Below are 16,386 nucleotides of genomic sequence, written 5' to 3'. Positions count from 1 at the left end.
AAAACAAACCAATATGTTTACTTATATAAAGTGCCGGCAACAAATTTATATATCTGTAAATTATATCACAAGAGAGAACCTTTTTGACATGTTTGCTATGTCTCCCACATACCTTTCTGTAAAAGTTAAAACAGAATCTGGTTCTTTTTTAACCTAGAAGTGCACATTAGGGTACATTGTGTAGGCTGAAGCTGGCCATACGATCTGTATGCTCCAGCCATGTGTCCAAATCTTGGACAGGTCCTCCTTAATTAACTTAATGCAGAGTTTCTTTTTTTATCTGAAATGGGTAGGGTCTTTCCATTGGAGCACATAGGTTTCCACACATAGAAATCAAGCAAACAGAATAGGATCCTGGTATATGTGTCTTGAATAAAGGTAGCTCTCAGGAGGTGCATTATCTCTGGTAGAAATGGAACCAGGAAGCCCAGGGACTGGGTCAAAATGTAGTGTATAGATTGCCAATAGGGCTAAATCTGTGGTCAGGTCCAAAACATGTAGGGCTGAATCCGTGTTTAGATACAAAACATGTAGGACCGAATCCATGGTCAGGTCCAAAACATGAAATGAAGTTCAATAACAGGTTGTAACACCATAAAGTACTGAAAAGTCCAAGGAGTGGAGAATAACTGTACAAAACAATGCAACAATAAACTTCAGATATTTTCTAGGGCAGAATAAAAGGGCAATTATGGTCATTACTTACATTATTTGCACCTTTACTACCTTTTCCAACTCCAGCCTTTTGTTCCTTCAGCATCTATGAGAAAATAGATATTACTGAATAAGAGTCATGTTTTATTTTTCTTTTTTTAATCTAAAATGGAGCCTGGTATAGCCTAAAAAGTGTTTAACGTAAACAACACTACTAAAGTAGAACTAGGTCTCAACAGGCACTGGATATAAACGCTAAGGCTACTTTCACACTGAGGCACTTTACAGGTGCTACAGCGCTAAAAATATCGGCCGTATAGCGCCTGTAAAGAGCTTCTCCTGTCTCTCCAGTGTGAAAGCTCGAGGGCTTTCACACTGGAGCGGTGCGCTTGCAGGATGGTAAAAAAAGTCCTGCAAGCCGCATCTTTGCAGCGCTGTAGGAGCGGTCTATACACCGCTCCTAAAGCGCCCCTGCCCATTGAAAACAATGGGGCAGCGCTGCCAAACCGCCGCTGCAGCTCCAACCTCTCCATTAGGCACACACTATCTGTGTGCTGGCTGATGTGGGAGTCAGCTCAAGTTTATGGCCCTTAACTTGTAAGCAACATTCAGCACCAGCATGCAGCAATACATAGCTTGACAACTGCAGAGGTTTGTAGTGACCCCAAAGCTAGGCAATCTAGGCTCAGGTTCTGAAATTAGACAGTTGAATGACAGCTTAGCACCATGAGGGGTGGGGCTTAGCATTAATTTGGCCAAAAGTCAAGGCCCTGTGTGCCTGGTTCAAGTTTGTAGGACTTCTGCAGTATTGTTATCTTAGGTACATTTTAGGCCATGCCAGGCTCCCTTTAAGACAAATCTTCAGTGTTTTATCAGTGAGCTTATATTATTAACTTCCTTACCAGTCATTTGTATATTTCTTGCACTATTACAAGTTTCACATCTTTATTACTGTATTAGAAACACAGATTTGTAGGCTTTGGATCGACAATCTTCCTAAAGAATAATAAAAATATGCGCCACAAAATCTATTGGTTTCAGTTGATTTGGTCATTTTTAGGTGATTTATATTTATGGGTCAGAACCTTAAAAGCCGCAAATAACAGGTCTGGGGGAATTGCACTGGTTCAAAATCCCTGCTTATCCACTATGTTTCCACCCAAAAACACTTATCACAGGCATGGTCCATTGAAATCTCTTAAGGATAGTGCATGCTGGCACGTGGCAAATCATAACCACTCTGATCCATCCTGGTGCCCCTAAGAGGAAAATGGCTTTCAGATTCCCCTACTCCCTGCATCGGCAGTCAAAGCTAATCATTTAGGTAGGTAAGTGCAGCAGGGCCGGGGTGTAGTGTGTTAGTCCACCAAAAGGTGAATGTCATGGACCACCTGGCACCCAGCCTGGGTGCCTCCGCCAAGATACAGTTTCCTCCACATTGGAACTAGGAACAAAGTATTATAGCTGAGCATTGCACCCAAGAAGTAGACAACACTACCTTAAGTGAAAACTGGAACTCACTTTGATGCAAATTCACCCAGAATTTATACCACACAAAATGTGATCACTTATAAAAAAAGTGAAAAAAGGTATTTATAAATGTTTTTCTATATCTATACACAAATGTTTTGACCTTCATTTCTATTTTAAACGGAATGAGTTGTTTTACAAGGTGATCGTTTACAGTCACTTTAACATGTAGTTGGGGAAACACCATTTAAGATTAGATAGAACCTGATCTAATGGACAGCAAAGTAGAAGGCTCTGCAAACAAAGCTCAATTTTTTTTTTAAGTTTGACAACCTCTGTGGTCATAAATAAGTTGTATTATTCTCTACTTTGCCGGCGCGCGCAGAGCGGCGATCGGGGACGGCGTGTGTCCCTCGGACACAGCGCTTCCCTGATCACGGTAAACAGCCAATGAATTTGGCTGTTTACCACGTGATCGGCTGTGTCAAAGTCACAGCTGATCACCTGTCATAACAAACTCGGCGGTGCGCTCCGTGCGCGCCGCCGGAGGCATGCAGAGGAGGAATCCAGGAAAGCGAGTGTCCCTTGAAATTGGCTGTTTACCACGTGACCGGCTGTGTCCAATCACAGCCGGTCACAAATGAAAACATTGAGGAGCAGTTACCATCTGATCCCTGCTCTCTTCTCACACACCGATCGTGTGAGGAGAGAGCAGGGATCAGTGACTGAAATCAGTGTCTGTCTGACATATTGTATTGAACTGTGCACAACATGCCCCCCCCCAATAAAGAGGACCTGTCACACAGCCCAGCCAATCAGCCCATCTGTCAACCAGCCCATCTGTCACAGGCCCACCGCCATCGGTACCGCCACACAGGCTACCAGTCCCGCCATCGGTACCACCACCAGTACCGCCATCAGGCCCACCATCTATACTGCCACACAGGCCGCTACCAGTATCGCCACTAGTGCAGCCATCAGTACCACCACCACCCGTACCGCCATCACCACCCGTACCGCCACCACCACCTGTACCGCCATCGGTACCACCACCACCCGTACTGCCACCGGTACCGCCACCACCACCCGTACCGCCATTGGTACCACCACTAACCTATACCACCATCTGTACCACCACACAGGCCCGCCACTAATACCTCCATCGGTATCACTACCACCAGCAGTACCATTACACAGGCCCTCCAATAAGCATTGTCATAATGTCCCAAAGGGTTTACACACCTGAGGAGGCATATGATATTCTTGCAATGTCGGATGATGAGAGCAGCGGGGAGCTCACATCATCCAATTCTGGTTCAGAATACGAGCCAGTGGAGGATAGTGGATCAGAGTCCGAGGCCGCGGAGGAAACCGTCCCTCCCAAAAGAATGAGATCAGGACCAAGATCAGGAGATCTGCCCAACACCAGCAGCGCCAGACCTCAGAAAGAGGAGCCCAGTACAAGTACTGGAAATACACGCCCAACCTGAAGAATCCAGCCCCAGTCCTACCTTACCGATGCCCTGGCAAACCCCTTATGGTTGCCTGCCAACTCAGGGTCCGCTATCATCCCCCCTTTCACCGCACAGCCAGGTGTGCAGCCCGACACTACATATTTTTCTCAACTCAATTATTTTTCTTTATTTTTCCTGCAGAATATGGTGGATCAAACTAATTTGTATGCATCCCAATTTATTGCTGCCAACCCCAATTCTTCCTACGCCCGCATGTTCCAGTGGCGATGTGTCACACGAAATGAATTTAAATTGTTTTTGGGCCTTACTTTCAACATGGGGCTTACAAAAAAGAACAAAGTCCATGCATACTGGTCCACCAACCCCATCCAACACATGCCCATATATTCCGCTGTCATGTCCAGGACAAGATACGACATGATTATGCGTTTTCTCCACTTCAATGACAATTCACAGTGCCCTCCCCGAGATCATCCCAGTCACGACAAATTGTACAAGATACGCCCCCTAATCAATTCCTTTTTCCAGCGATTTAGAGAAGTTTTCATCCCAGACCAAAAAATTTGTGTGGACGAGTCCCTCATACATTTTACTGGCCGACTGTACTTCAAGCAGTATATACCACACAAGAGAGCTAGGTATGGGCTGAAATTAAATAAATTGTGTGATTGAGCCACTGGTTACATCTTCACATTCTGGATCTACGAAGGCAAAGACTCCCAGCTCCAACCCCGTGACTACCCCACATATATTGGAACCAGTGGGAAAATTGTCTGGGAGCTGGCATACCCCCTGTTTGAAAAAGGATACCATTTATATGTTGACAACTATTATACCAGCCTGCCCCTTTTTTGTCATCTTTACAGCAAAAAAACCCCGGCCTGGGGTACCTTAGAAAAAAAAAACGTAAGGGATTCCCACAAAATCTGGTGACAAACAAATTGCAAAATGGAGAACCGGCATTCATGAGGAACAAGGAGGTGTTGGTCATGAAGTGGAGGGACAAGAAAGATGTCCACATCCTCTCTACCATCCACAATGACACAGTGGTGGAGATCCAAACTATCAGATGCTACAGCCCTATTTATCAACCAGAAAGTCCCTTTACTGGTACAAGAAAATTGCATTTCACCTGTTTCACATGGCCCTTTTTAATTCGTTTGTCTGCTACCAAAAAGCAACTCAAAACCAACAAATCACCTACCTCAAGTATATTGAAGATATCCTCACTGCCCTCATTTACCAACAAGGTCCCGCCCCAGGAAGCATTTGCTCTGATAATGTGAGTCGACTTCACGAGCAACACTTTCCCTATAGCATTCCCCCCACAGAATCTGGAAGAAGACGCCAAAAGAAATGCAGTGTATGCAGCAGAGGAGGAGTAAGAAGAGATTCCAGCTATTATTGTCCCCAATGTCCCTCCCAACCTGGCCTGTGCATCGGAGATTGCTTCAAAAATTATCATCCATCCATCCAATATTAGTTCCCTTTATTATTACCAGACTGCCATTTCCCCATTTGCCTGCTACCATGTTAATTAACTGACCCTGGCCTGTTTACCAACGATGTCTTTGCTTGCCGATTTAAACCATGTTTCTGACTTTCACGTGCACCAACCTCAGCCTGTTTACCGACGATGCCTCTGCCTGCAGATTTAAACCACGTTTATGACTTCCATGTGCACCGACCTTGGCCTAATTGACCATGTTTTTGCCTGCCACTTGGACTGATCTTTTGGCCATCTACTTTAGTACACAGGGGTCTCACATATGTGCTTTGGCTGCGCTCTGGCTGACAGTATCTCTGCCTGTAGGAACTATGGACAGTATTCCTGCCTGCTGCCTAGTTGATTGCTTTTGCTGTCGGTGACCTCATTCCTGCCTGCTGCCTTAACCGATGCACCACGTTTCTGACTTCCACGTGCACCGACCTTGGCCTGTTAATTGACCATGTTTTTGCCTGCCACTTGGACTGATCTTTTGGCCATCTACTTTAGTACACAGGGGTCTCACATATGTGAGGGGCTTCAGAATAGCATTCTGAGTAGAGAAAACCAGTTTTTCGTTTTCTGTGCTCCCAAAACAGGGTCTGGTTGCCCGGAGGCTTCAAAGCGATTTGGGTGGGAGAAGCCTCTACCCCTGTCCCCCTGGCCCTAAGCTTGATGGTCCTTCCTGCTGCCTGGACCAATACTTTGGCTGTGCTGACCATATTGCTGCCTGTAATGACCCATGACATTATGGACCACGTTTTTTTCTGCTGTTTGGACCAATACTTTGGCTGTGTTGACCATATATCTGCCTGCTGCCTCTACTGACTTTGAACAGTATTTCTGCCTCTGCCTGCTACCTGGACCTGTGCTTTGGCTGTGCTCTGGTTGTGCTGACAGTATCTCTGCCTGTAGGAACTATGGACAGTATTCCTGCCTGCTGCCTAGTTGATTGCTTTTGCTGTCGCTGACATCATTCCTGCCTGCTGCCTGGACCGATGCTCTCCTCTGTGAACCACTACACTTCTAAAACCACAGGTAATCTTTTGTTATTTTGTATGCACCTGCTATGTGTTAGAAATATGAAGGGCCTTCAAAAATGTGATCGGTAGTCAGAGAATGATATGTGTAATTAATGCTGCTAGAATGCCTGGAGGTGGGCCTCTGTATGTGGCCAGGCTGTGTAAAAGTCTCAAACATGTGGTATCGCCATACTCAGGAGGAGTAGCAGAATGTATTTTGGGGTGTCATTTTTGCTATGTACATGCAATGCGTTATAAATATCTTTGTGTAAAAAAAATGCATTTTAATTTTTTTTCCACATTTTCCAAAAACTTCTGGAAAAAAATGAACCATTCAAAAGACTCATTATGCCTCATAGATTATACGTTGGGGTGTTTTCTTTCCAAAATGGGGTCATTTTGTGGACATTTCCATTGTCCTGGTGCTCCAGGGCCTTCAAAAATGTAATAGGTGGTTGAGAAATGAAATGTGCAATTTATGCTTGTAGAACGCCTGAAAGTGCTACTTCAATGTTGAGCCTTTGTATGTGGCCAGGCTGTGTAAAAGTCTCACACATGTGGCATCGCCATACTCAGGAGAAGTAGCAGAATGTATTTTGGGGTGTAGTTGCAATTATGCATATGCTGTGTTAGACAGATAACCTGTTAATATGACCAGTTTGTGTAAAAAAAAAAAAAAATCTTAATTTTCCCAAGAATTGTGGGAAAAAATTACAACTTCAAAAAACTCACCATGCCTCTTAGTAAATACCTTGGACTGTCTACTTTCCAAAAAGAGGTCATTTGGGGGGTATTTGTACATTCCTGGCTTGTTAGTGTCTCAAGAAATGAGATAGGCTTTCAGTACATCAGGTGTCATCAGATGTGATAAATTTTCAGTGATTGGCACCATAGTTTGTAGACTATAACTTTCACAAAGACCAAATAATATACACTAATTTGGGTTATTTTTACCAAAGATATTTAGCAGTATAAATTTTGGCACACATTTATGAAGAAAAATTACTTATTTGCAAAATTTTTACAATAGAAACTAAAAAAAAGTGTGTTTTTTTCAAAATTTTTGCTGTTTTTTCGCTTATATCGCAAAAAATAAAAAACCCAGTGGTGATTAAATACCACCAAAAGAAAGTTCTATTTGTGAGAAGAAAATGATAAACATTTTGTTTGGATACAGTGTAGCATGACTGAGTAATTGTCATTCAAAGTGTGAGAGCGCTGAAAGCTGAAAATTAGTCTGGGCGGGAAGGTGCATAAGTGCCTGGTATTAAGGTGGTTAAAAGAGAAGTATGTGTTTAGGTAAAAAAAAAAAAAAAATTATACTCACCTAGGTCCCCCACCGGCTCTAGGACCACCACTGATCGCTCAGATCTAACCTGCACTCTGAGCAAAGACTCTCTGCTCTGTCCCTTCAGTGCTCCCTGGAGAGCTGTGCTGTGGAGGGGGCAAGAGCAGCTGGTTCAATTTCTCAGTGGCTTGCTGAGAGGCTGAGCCAGCTGCCAGTCTAGGCATTTGGGTGGACCGGCTCTGTGACCTCAGCCGACAAAGAGCTTTAGCCAGCTGTCGGCTGAAAACGGGTCACAGGAGTGCAGAACACACTGCATAGGAGAACTACAGCCAAAAAAGCTTTGGCTATACTTCTTCTTTAACTAAGCTCCCCCTGGCGCACAATCCTTATAGGCACAGTTATAGGAAGAATAACGATATGTGGTGTGACTGGCAGGCTGTCTTAAAGGATGTTTAAACAATAAGGTTTATATTACAAGGTTTATATTTAAGAACACAAGCTTATTCAACATTTTGCACAAGTAAATGCTGCACATTAAAATAAAGAAAACGTATTGTACACAATCACATTGATTTTAGCCTTTGTATATGTGCCCCCTCCGTTCTCCAGAGAGGTTCTGCAGATATTAATCTCATACTTAGTTAACAAACCGGATATACCGGTACTGATAATGGGTGACTTTAATTGTTACCTGGATCCAAAATTAGACAGACACCCTCCTGTACAGCCTCCTGGGGGCGGACGAGGCACAGCTCTGAGCCGCCTACTTACAGAGGTAGGATGGATGGATATGTGGCGTAACAGAAATCCAAATAACAAACATTTCTCTTGTTTCTCTAAGACCCATGGGTCACTATCTCGTATTGATTTATGCATAGGCACCCCAAACCTGGTTGGTAGTATATCTAAAATAGAATATTTCCCACAAGGTGTCTCGGACCACTCGCCATTAGCTATATGGTTAACTACTCCACCCCCTAGTAACTTACCTAGAGCCCCTTGGAAGTTAAATGCTTTCTGGTTAAAACTTTTCACTTCACAAGAAAGAATAGCCGCCCAGATTCAGGCTTTCTTTAAAATGCATCGACATTTAACTAATGCTCATTTGAAATGGGAGACCTTTAAAGCACACTTGAGAGGGACTTTTATTCAGGAAATACAGAAGGTCGAACACAACTCCTCGGTCCTGTTAGAACAGGCGGGGGACTTGGTGCGACAACTGGAACTAACATATGTCACCAGCCCCACCGACTCCGCCAGGGAGGCATGGATGTCGGCCCAGGATTCCCTGGACCGGCTGAGATCCTCCACAGCGGAGAGAAAGAGATTTTTCTCGAAACTGGCATTCTATGAAGAGGGGGAAAGGACAGGTCGTTTACTTGCTAAAATCGCACGATCCCAACAGTAGTCACCAGCCATTGGGGCCATTAGGGCAGCCAATGGGAAAATAGTTAATTCTCCGGAGGTCGTTATTTCCGAGCTGGCATCTTTCTATGGCGACTTGTATAGATCGAGGGATGCCTACTCGGATGTAGACCTAACCGTGTATATGACAAAAATAGATTTACCCTCGTTGTCGGTGGCAGCTCGAAATCAGTTAGATGCTCCTATAACTTTGGAGGAGCTACAGACAGCGGCCTGCTCTTTTCCCACATGTAAGGCACCGGGAGAGGATGGCCTCCCCATGGAGGTGTTTAGTCAATATGGTGAACAGATACTCCCTGAACTGTTAAAGGTTTTTGATGCTTGCCTGGATGCGGGTAGACTTCCTGAGTCCATGGCAAGAGCCAACGTAATCCTACTACTCAAACAGGGGAAGGATCCGGTTGACCCCGGCTCCTACAGACCTATATCGTTACTCCAGAGTGACGTGAAGATCCTAGCCAAGGTCCTGGCGCTCCGGGTCAATGGGATCATCTCCTCCATTATACACCAGGATCAGGCAGGCTTTATGCCGCAAAAGTCAACGGCTACAAATCTTAGGAGACTGTTCCTGAATATGCAGATGCAAGCGGATAACGGGGGTCAAAGGGCACTGTTGTCTCTAGACGCCAACAAGGCCTTTGACAGCGTTAGCTGGAGATATTTATGGGCAGTTCTGGAAAAGTTTGGTTTTAGTGCACGGTTTATAGCATGGGTTAAGTTGCTGTATGCGTCCCATCAGGCCAATGTTAGAGTGACGGACAGGGTTTCGCACGCTTTTACTCTGGGTAGGTGGACAAGGCAGGGTTGTCCTCTGTACCCTCTGCTCTTTGCGATCGCGATAGAGCCCCTAGCAGCCCTGATAAGAGATAGTGCCCAGATACAGGGGTTCCAATATGGAAATCTACATGAAAAAATAATGTATGCTGACGACATGTTACTCTTTTTAGGGGACACTAGTCACTCGTTAGTGGAGGTGATGTCTATAATAAAAACGTTCGGTCACTACTCCGGGCTAACCATTAATTGGTCCAAGTCGGCCCTGATGTTGTTGGAAGGAGATCACGGGGTTGTACTCCCAGATAGCTGCCCCATTCCCCTGGTCACTGGTTTCAAATACCTGGGCATACAAGTGGCGCCCAGGATTGGAGACTACTGCGCCCTAAACATCTATCCCTTGTTATCTCGCTTTCAAAACAAAATAAATACCTGGAACAACCTGAAGATGTCCTTGGCGGGCAAAGCCAACTTAATTAAAATGATCCTAATGCCACAGTTGCTATACTTCTTACATAATACTCCGGTAGTAGTCCCACTAAAAATCTTCAGAATAGTAAATACACTCTTCCGTCGGTTACTATGGAATAACAAAAACCCCAGAATTAAGCTGGAGCAGCTGCAGCAATCAAATGACAACGGGGGTTTGGCAGTTCCCAACCCCTGGTTGTACTATATAGCGTCCCAATTGCAGCAGCTGGTCGGCTCTATGGCGTCAAAACCAAAAGGCTCGTCGGCACGGCTGATGTTGATGGCGGTGGGGGCAGAGACCATTCCCATGGGCCTTGAGGCACAGTTATTTGCACAATCCAACAAACAGACCCCAACATTGTCACTGGTACAAAAAATTTGGAATAAGGTCAGACAGCTTCAGGGGGTGCAAGGCTTCACTGATTTTAGCCCAATATGGGGCAACCGCTCTTATACTGAGCTGGATAAATTACTACAAGGGCCAAGATGGCGTAAACATGGGGTTAAACTGCTACCACATATATTCGCAAATGGTAAACTACTCTCTTTTACAGAACTGCAGGATAAATTTAACCTGCCAGATAGCATGTTCTATTCCTACCTTCAGCTGCGACATGCGATTCTTGCGCAGGGGGACGCGGGTGGTTGGACATTGTCGCCCACGCCGGTGTTTCATGTGTTGCAGTCCAGTAGTGAGACCAAGGGAATTATATCTCAATGCTACCAGATGTTATTAGTAAGGCACCTGCGAGCATACCCGTGCAATGCAATGTTGGCTTGGGAAAGGGACCTTGGTCAGATTGCACAAAAGGTTTCCCAATTGTTTATAGCGCTAAGAGTGCACTATACCCCAAAAAAGCTATTTAAAATGGACAGGACGGTAGATCCTCTGTGTTCCCGTTGTCGTCAGCATGATGGGGACCTTATCCACCTCCTGTGGAGATGCCCGAAGCTCCACCGATATTGGAGGGAGGTGATGGGTACACTCAATGAGGTATTTCAAACGAAGGTCCCCATGGACCCCATGTGCTGTATACTGGGGATCCTGGAGGACGAGATCCCTGAAGAATTGGTCAGGGTCGCGTTCTCCAGAGCTTTATTCCAGGCCAGGAAACTTATACTCATGGGTTGGAAGTCTGTGGGACCACCTACTAGTCGCTCATGGGTGGAACACATGGGACAAACCCTCATAAGAGAAAAGTATATATATCAACACAGAGGGTGCCCTACCAGGTTTGAACGAATTTGGTCCAAATGGCTGGACACACCGGGGCTAAGCCCGAGAGAGCTGGTGATGTCCAGACTCCTACAATCTCTGTAAACATAACGAGGGGATGCAGGATAGTATATATATTATAAGCTGTGCGGGTGGGGGGGTGGAGATGAGAAAAGGTGAATTTTGGTTGGCAGGAGAAGCGCAGTGGGATGGAGAGCAAAGTTGAAATAAACACTGTATGTATGTACATGAACAGAATCTGCTATAACAAATCTTATGTAATTGCAAAACCAGTGACGTTGATTGATGGATAATATGTGAATGTTCAATAAAACCTTTTTTGATTTAAAAAAAAAAAAAAAGAAAGAAAACGTACCAAATGTTTGTACTCCACCATTAGTCCTCCTTGCTGAACATTTTCTATAGACTTGTCTGACGATCCAAGCAAATTAAATTTACGAATTCTTTGGAGAAACAGAGACACTTGTCAACTGTGGCTTGCAAGTAAAATGACCATATCTAAATTTGAGAAACAGAACTGAATGACGGTCTTACCCTTTGTTATTAGGTGGATTCCTGCGGGGAGAAAAAAGACACTGTAATTACAAATTCTGTAAACCAGTCACATTAACAAATCCGGTAAATATATTCCCATTTGTATATGGATAATGAAGAGACAGGTGGGGCTACATATAGGCAGTCAAGTCCTCATAGTGTGCTGTTGAGATTGGAGGGGCTTACTGGGCACACAGGTAAGATTGCAGAACACAACAGAGATACTTCCACCACTTTAAAGAGGTTGTAAACTCAAAAAACAAAAACAAAAAAAATCCTGTAAGGCATAATGAGCTAGTATGCATTGCATACTAGCTCATTATTAAATACTTAGAACGAAGCCTTCCATTGGCGCCCACACACCGCTGAGATGGCTGACATCTTTCCCGGAGCTACTTCAGGGTTTGCAGGCTCCGGCGCGTGGGAGCCGCCATTCGCAGCACATGGCTTGGAAGGAACAGCACCCATGGCCGTTCCTTCAGAGCGCATGTGCCAGAGAGGTCACTGGCTGCATGTAATGTAAATATCTCCTAAACGGTACAGGTTTAGGAGATATTTAAACTACTTATAGGCAAGCCCTATCATAGGTAAATGTCAGCAGAGGAAGCTTACTGAGGCAGGAAGGGCTATAGCTTTGCCTCATCAAAGCAGTCCAGCATTTGAGGGTAGCGGGGACTGCAGGCTGCCTTTATTTGACGTCTGCAATTCATAGCTCAAAGCAGTTTTTGTTTTCAAGTGACAGAGTCAAGGTGCAATGAATTTACAAATGTTGGAAGCCCTACAGGGTCGCTTCACACATAGCCAACATTGGCAGGTATGTAAAGAACTTATAAATATTCATTGTGGACTGAATGAGGTTTACTAAAATTGATGCACACAGAATCTGGTGCAGCTGTGCCAATCAGGTTCTAACTTCAGCTTGTTTAATTAGAGCCCATTCACACAGGGGCAACTTTGGATCCGACTTCAAGTCGCCCCTAGTCGCTTCAAGTCGCGTTACATGAAAAAATCAATGTAAATGAATGGATCCGTCTTAATGCACACTACTGCAGTCGCTCCGACTTCAGAAAAGGTTCCTGTACTACTTCAATCCGACTTGAAGGCAACTTGTACCCATTGATTTCAATGGAAGTTGCCTCCAAGTCTGATCACTGTTCATACTGAGGCAACTTTACAGGAAGCAGAAAGGAAACAGAAAGTAATTTCCTCCACTAAACAGCCAGCCCCCTCCTTCTCACACACAGCTGATAAGCTCTGATTGGCCACTTGTAAAGTTCCCTGTCCTGGAGGCGACTTCAAGTTGTGTTGTAAGTTGCTCCAAGTCGTGCTGTGATTCATACTCGAGTCGTGTCCAAGTTGCCTCCGAAAGTCGCGCTGGAAGTCGTGTTGCCCCTGTGTGAATGGGCTCTTAGGCTTCGACAATCAAACCTGGAAGCTGATTGCTTTCTATGTAGACCTGCACCAGATTTTGCACTTCAGTTTTAGTAAATATTCCCCACAATGTGCACTATGAACAAAAAGTCAGATACAGCCTTCCTCGTTTTCTGGCTGGAGGACATCTGGCATCATCTAATACTTTCCTACCCAGCCTTACTGCCCTCACCTTTCTTTTTTCATGCACTTGATTTCAACTGTTTCAAATCATGGAAGCTCAGCAACTCATGTAGGAGTTTCCTAGGGCAAATCTGTATGCCAATACAGTCTGCCTAGGAATTTACACTTCTTCAGACTGACTGTCCATGAAAACATTTTGATATTTGCAAAACTCTTTTTAAGAACCAGTCTGCTGCTTTCGTCAGGGCTGAGGGCTCTTGAGAGGAGTACTGCAGCAGAGTTCTGTGATGTTTTCATGAAGCTATTCAAAGCACCCTGCCGGTCCCTCCCACCAGCCATGATCTGCTTGCTGTGCTTTGAAAAGCACAGAACCCCAGTTTTGATATCATTGGGCCTAAATAAAAGGTATTCAGGTGCATCTAAAAAAATTAGACTATCAAAAAAGTTGATTTATTTTAGTAATTCAAGTCAAAAAGTGAAACTCATATTATATAGATTCATTACACACAGAGTGATATACAGTGGGGACGGAAAGTATTCAGACCCCCTTAAATTTTTCACTCTTTGTTATATTGCAGCCATTTGCTAAAATCATTTAAGTTCATTTTTTTCCTCATTAATGTACACACAGCACCCCATATTGACAGAAAAACACAGAATTGTTGACATTTTTGCAGATTTATTAAAAAAGAAATACTGAAATATCACATGGTTCTAAGTATTCAGGCCCTTTGGTCAGTATTTAGTAGAAGCACCCTTTTGATCTAATACAGCCATGAGTCTTTTTGGGAAGGATGCAACAAGTTTTTCACACCTGGATTTGGGGATCCTCTGCCATTTCTCCTTGCAGATCCTCTCCAGTTCTGTCAGGTTGGATGGTAAATGTTGGTGGACAGCCATTTTTAGGTCTCTCCAGAGATGCTCAATTGGGTTTAAGTCAGGGCTCTGGCTGGGCCATTCAAGAACAGTCACTGAGTTGTGAAGCCACTCCTTCGTTATTTTAGCTGTGTGCTTAGGGTCACTGTCTTGTTGCAAGGTAAACCTTCAGCCCAGTCTGAGGTCCTGAGCACTCTGGAGAAGGTTTTCGTCCAGGATATTCCTGTACTTGGCCGCATTCATCTTTCCCTCGATTGCAACCAGTCGTCCTGTCCTTGCAGCTGAAAAACACCCCCACAGCATGATGCTGCCACCACCATGCTTCACTGTTGGGACTGTATTGGACAGGTGATGAGCAGTGCCTGGTTTTCTCCACACATACCGCTTAGAATTTAGGCCAAAAAGTTCTATCTTGGTCTCATCAGACCAGAGAATCTTGGAGTCCTTCAGGTGTTTTTTTAGCAAACTCCATGCAGGCTTTCATGTGTCTTGCACTGAGGAGAGGTTTCCGTCGGGCCACTCTGCCATAAAGCCCCGACTGGTGGAGGGCTGCAGTGATGGTTGACTTTCTACAACTTTCTCCCATCTCCCGACTGCATCTCTGGAGCTCAGCCACAATGATCTTTGGGTTCTTCTTTACCTCTCTCACCAAGGCACTTCTCCCCCGATAGCTCAGTTTGGCTGGACGACCAGCTCTAGGAAGGGTAAGCAGAACTTTTTTGTAAGCTTGGCCAGATCTGTGCCTTGCCACAATTCTGTCTCTGAGATCTTCAGGCAGTTCCTTTGACCTCATGATCCTCATTTGCTCTGATATGCACTGTGAGCTGTAAGGTCTTATATAGACAGGTGTGTGGCTTTCCTAATCAAGTCCAATCAGTATAATCAAACACAGCTGGACTGAAATGAAGGCGTAGAACCATCTCAAGGATGATCAGAAGAAATTGACAGCACCTGAGTTAAATATATGAGTGTCACAGCAAAGGGTCTGAATACTTAGGGCCATGTGATATTTCAGTTTTTCTTTTTTAATAAATCTGCAAAAATGTTAACAATTCTGTGTTTTTCTGTCAATATGGGGTGCTGTGTGTACATTAATGAGGGAAAAAATGAACTTAAATGATTTTAGCAAATGGCTGCAATATAACAAAGTGAAAAATTTAAGGGGGTCTGAATACTTTCTGTCCCCACTGTATTTCAAGCATTTATTTATTTTAATTAAGTGGTCTTGCATAGCAAGACCACTTACTGTTATCTCACATATATATTATTATAGCCAAATTTACCACCCTAACTCCTCCCACAGTTTTTACACTACATAGACAAGTAATATACCGAAACGTGCGGCTTGTTCCCGATTGGTGTGCTATTACTTTGTGGAACGTTTCACCAAATGGTTCACGAATTATCGTCGTTTTTGCGGCGAAATTGGCCCCATAGGAATGAATGGGGAAATGTTCAAAACTAGAGTGGGAGGTGACAAAAGCTGAAAAATCAGGACATGATTTCTAAACTGCCACCACTCCCTCATTTTCAAGCCCACCTACACCAATCTTATATCAAAACGTTCAGCTATCCCTGCTGCCACTAAACATGTCCACGGCTAAGCCATAGTCCTGATAGTTTTCACAATATGACCATTTGTTTGCAACTCACGCCGTCCATTGATATTCATTGAAACTACACTCTAGCCCCTTCAAATTTGAAGGGCAATATCTAAACTGCGACCGTGCCTCCATTTTTAATATTTCAGAGACATACTATGCATCAAAATCTAGGTCTGGGTCTTGTGATTCTCACAATATAAAGCTCTTCGCTGTAGGATTTATAGTTTTTAAAATACGACCGTTTGAATTACTGCACAGTTATTACATCTATCATGATCCTGTGTATTGTGTATTGAGCAGTGGTTGTGAAGCATAAACAGGGCATGAGCGTTGCTAGGAAACAGTGAATGTAAACACAAGATGCTGAGACCCCCCCAAATGCATGTGGTCATACCTTCATCTGCTAGACTTGATAATGCTTGTAGACTACTGGTGGAGGCAAGAACACTTCACACAATTTCCCCAGAAATTGTAGCTTTTCTAGTTTTGATTATTATGGCTTACAGCTAGTGAAAA

The 16,386-nt window shown here is 44.2% G+C and overlaps 1 protein-coding gene across 6 annotated transcripts in view; it reads right to left on the bottom strand.

Annotated features, from left to right (window-relative positions):
* The window catches only part of STAT2 (signal transducer and activator of transcription 2), a 174,062-nt gene that overhangs the window by 46,240 nt on the left and 111,436 nt on the right, over nt 1-16,386 (bottom strand). For all 6 annotated transcript variants that reach the window (XM_073613933.1, XM_073613937.1, XM_073613936.1 and 3 more), the window contains 3 exons: nt 11,837-11,857; nt 11,658-11,745; nt 707-760 (listed from right to left, as the gene is read on the bottom strand). In XM_073613933.1, the coding sequence (XP_073470034.1) occupies nt 707-760; nt 11,658-11,745; nt 11,837-11,857 (163 nt within the window). The remainder of the gene's footprint in view (nt 1-706; nt 761-11,657; nt 11,746-11,836; nt 11,858-16,386) is intronic.

Source organism: Aquarana catesbeiana, linkage group LG02 (genome assembly GCF_042186555.1).
Source record: "Aquarana catesbeiana isolate 2022-GZ linkage group LG02, ASM4218655v1, whole genome shotgun sequence".
Classification (NCBI taxonomy): Eukaryota; Metazoa; Chordata; class Amphibia; order Anura; family Ranidae; genus Aquarana; species Aquarana catesbeiana.
Note: the sequence above shows the minus strand (reverse complement) of the source record. Positions and strands in the feature narration are given on the sequence as shown.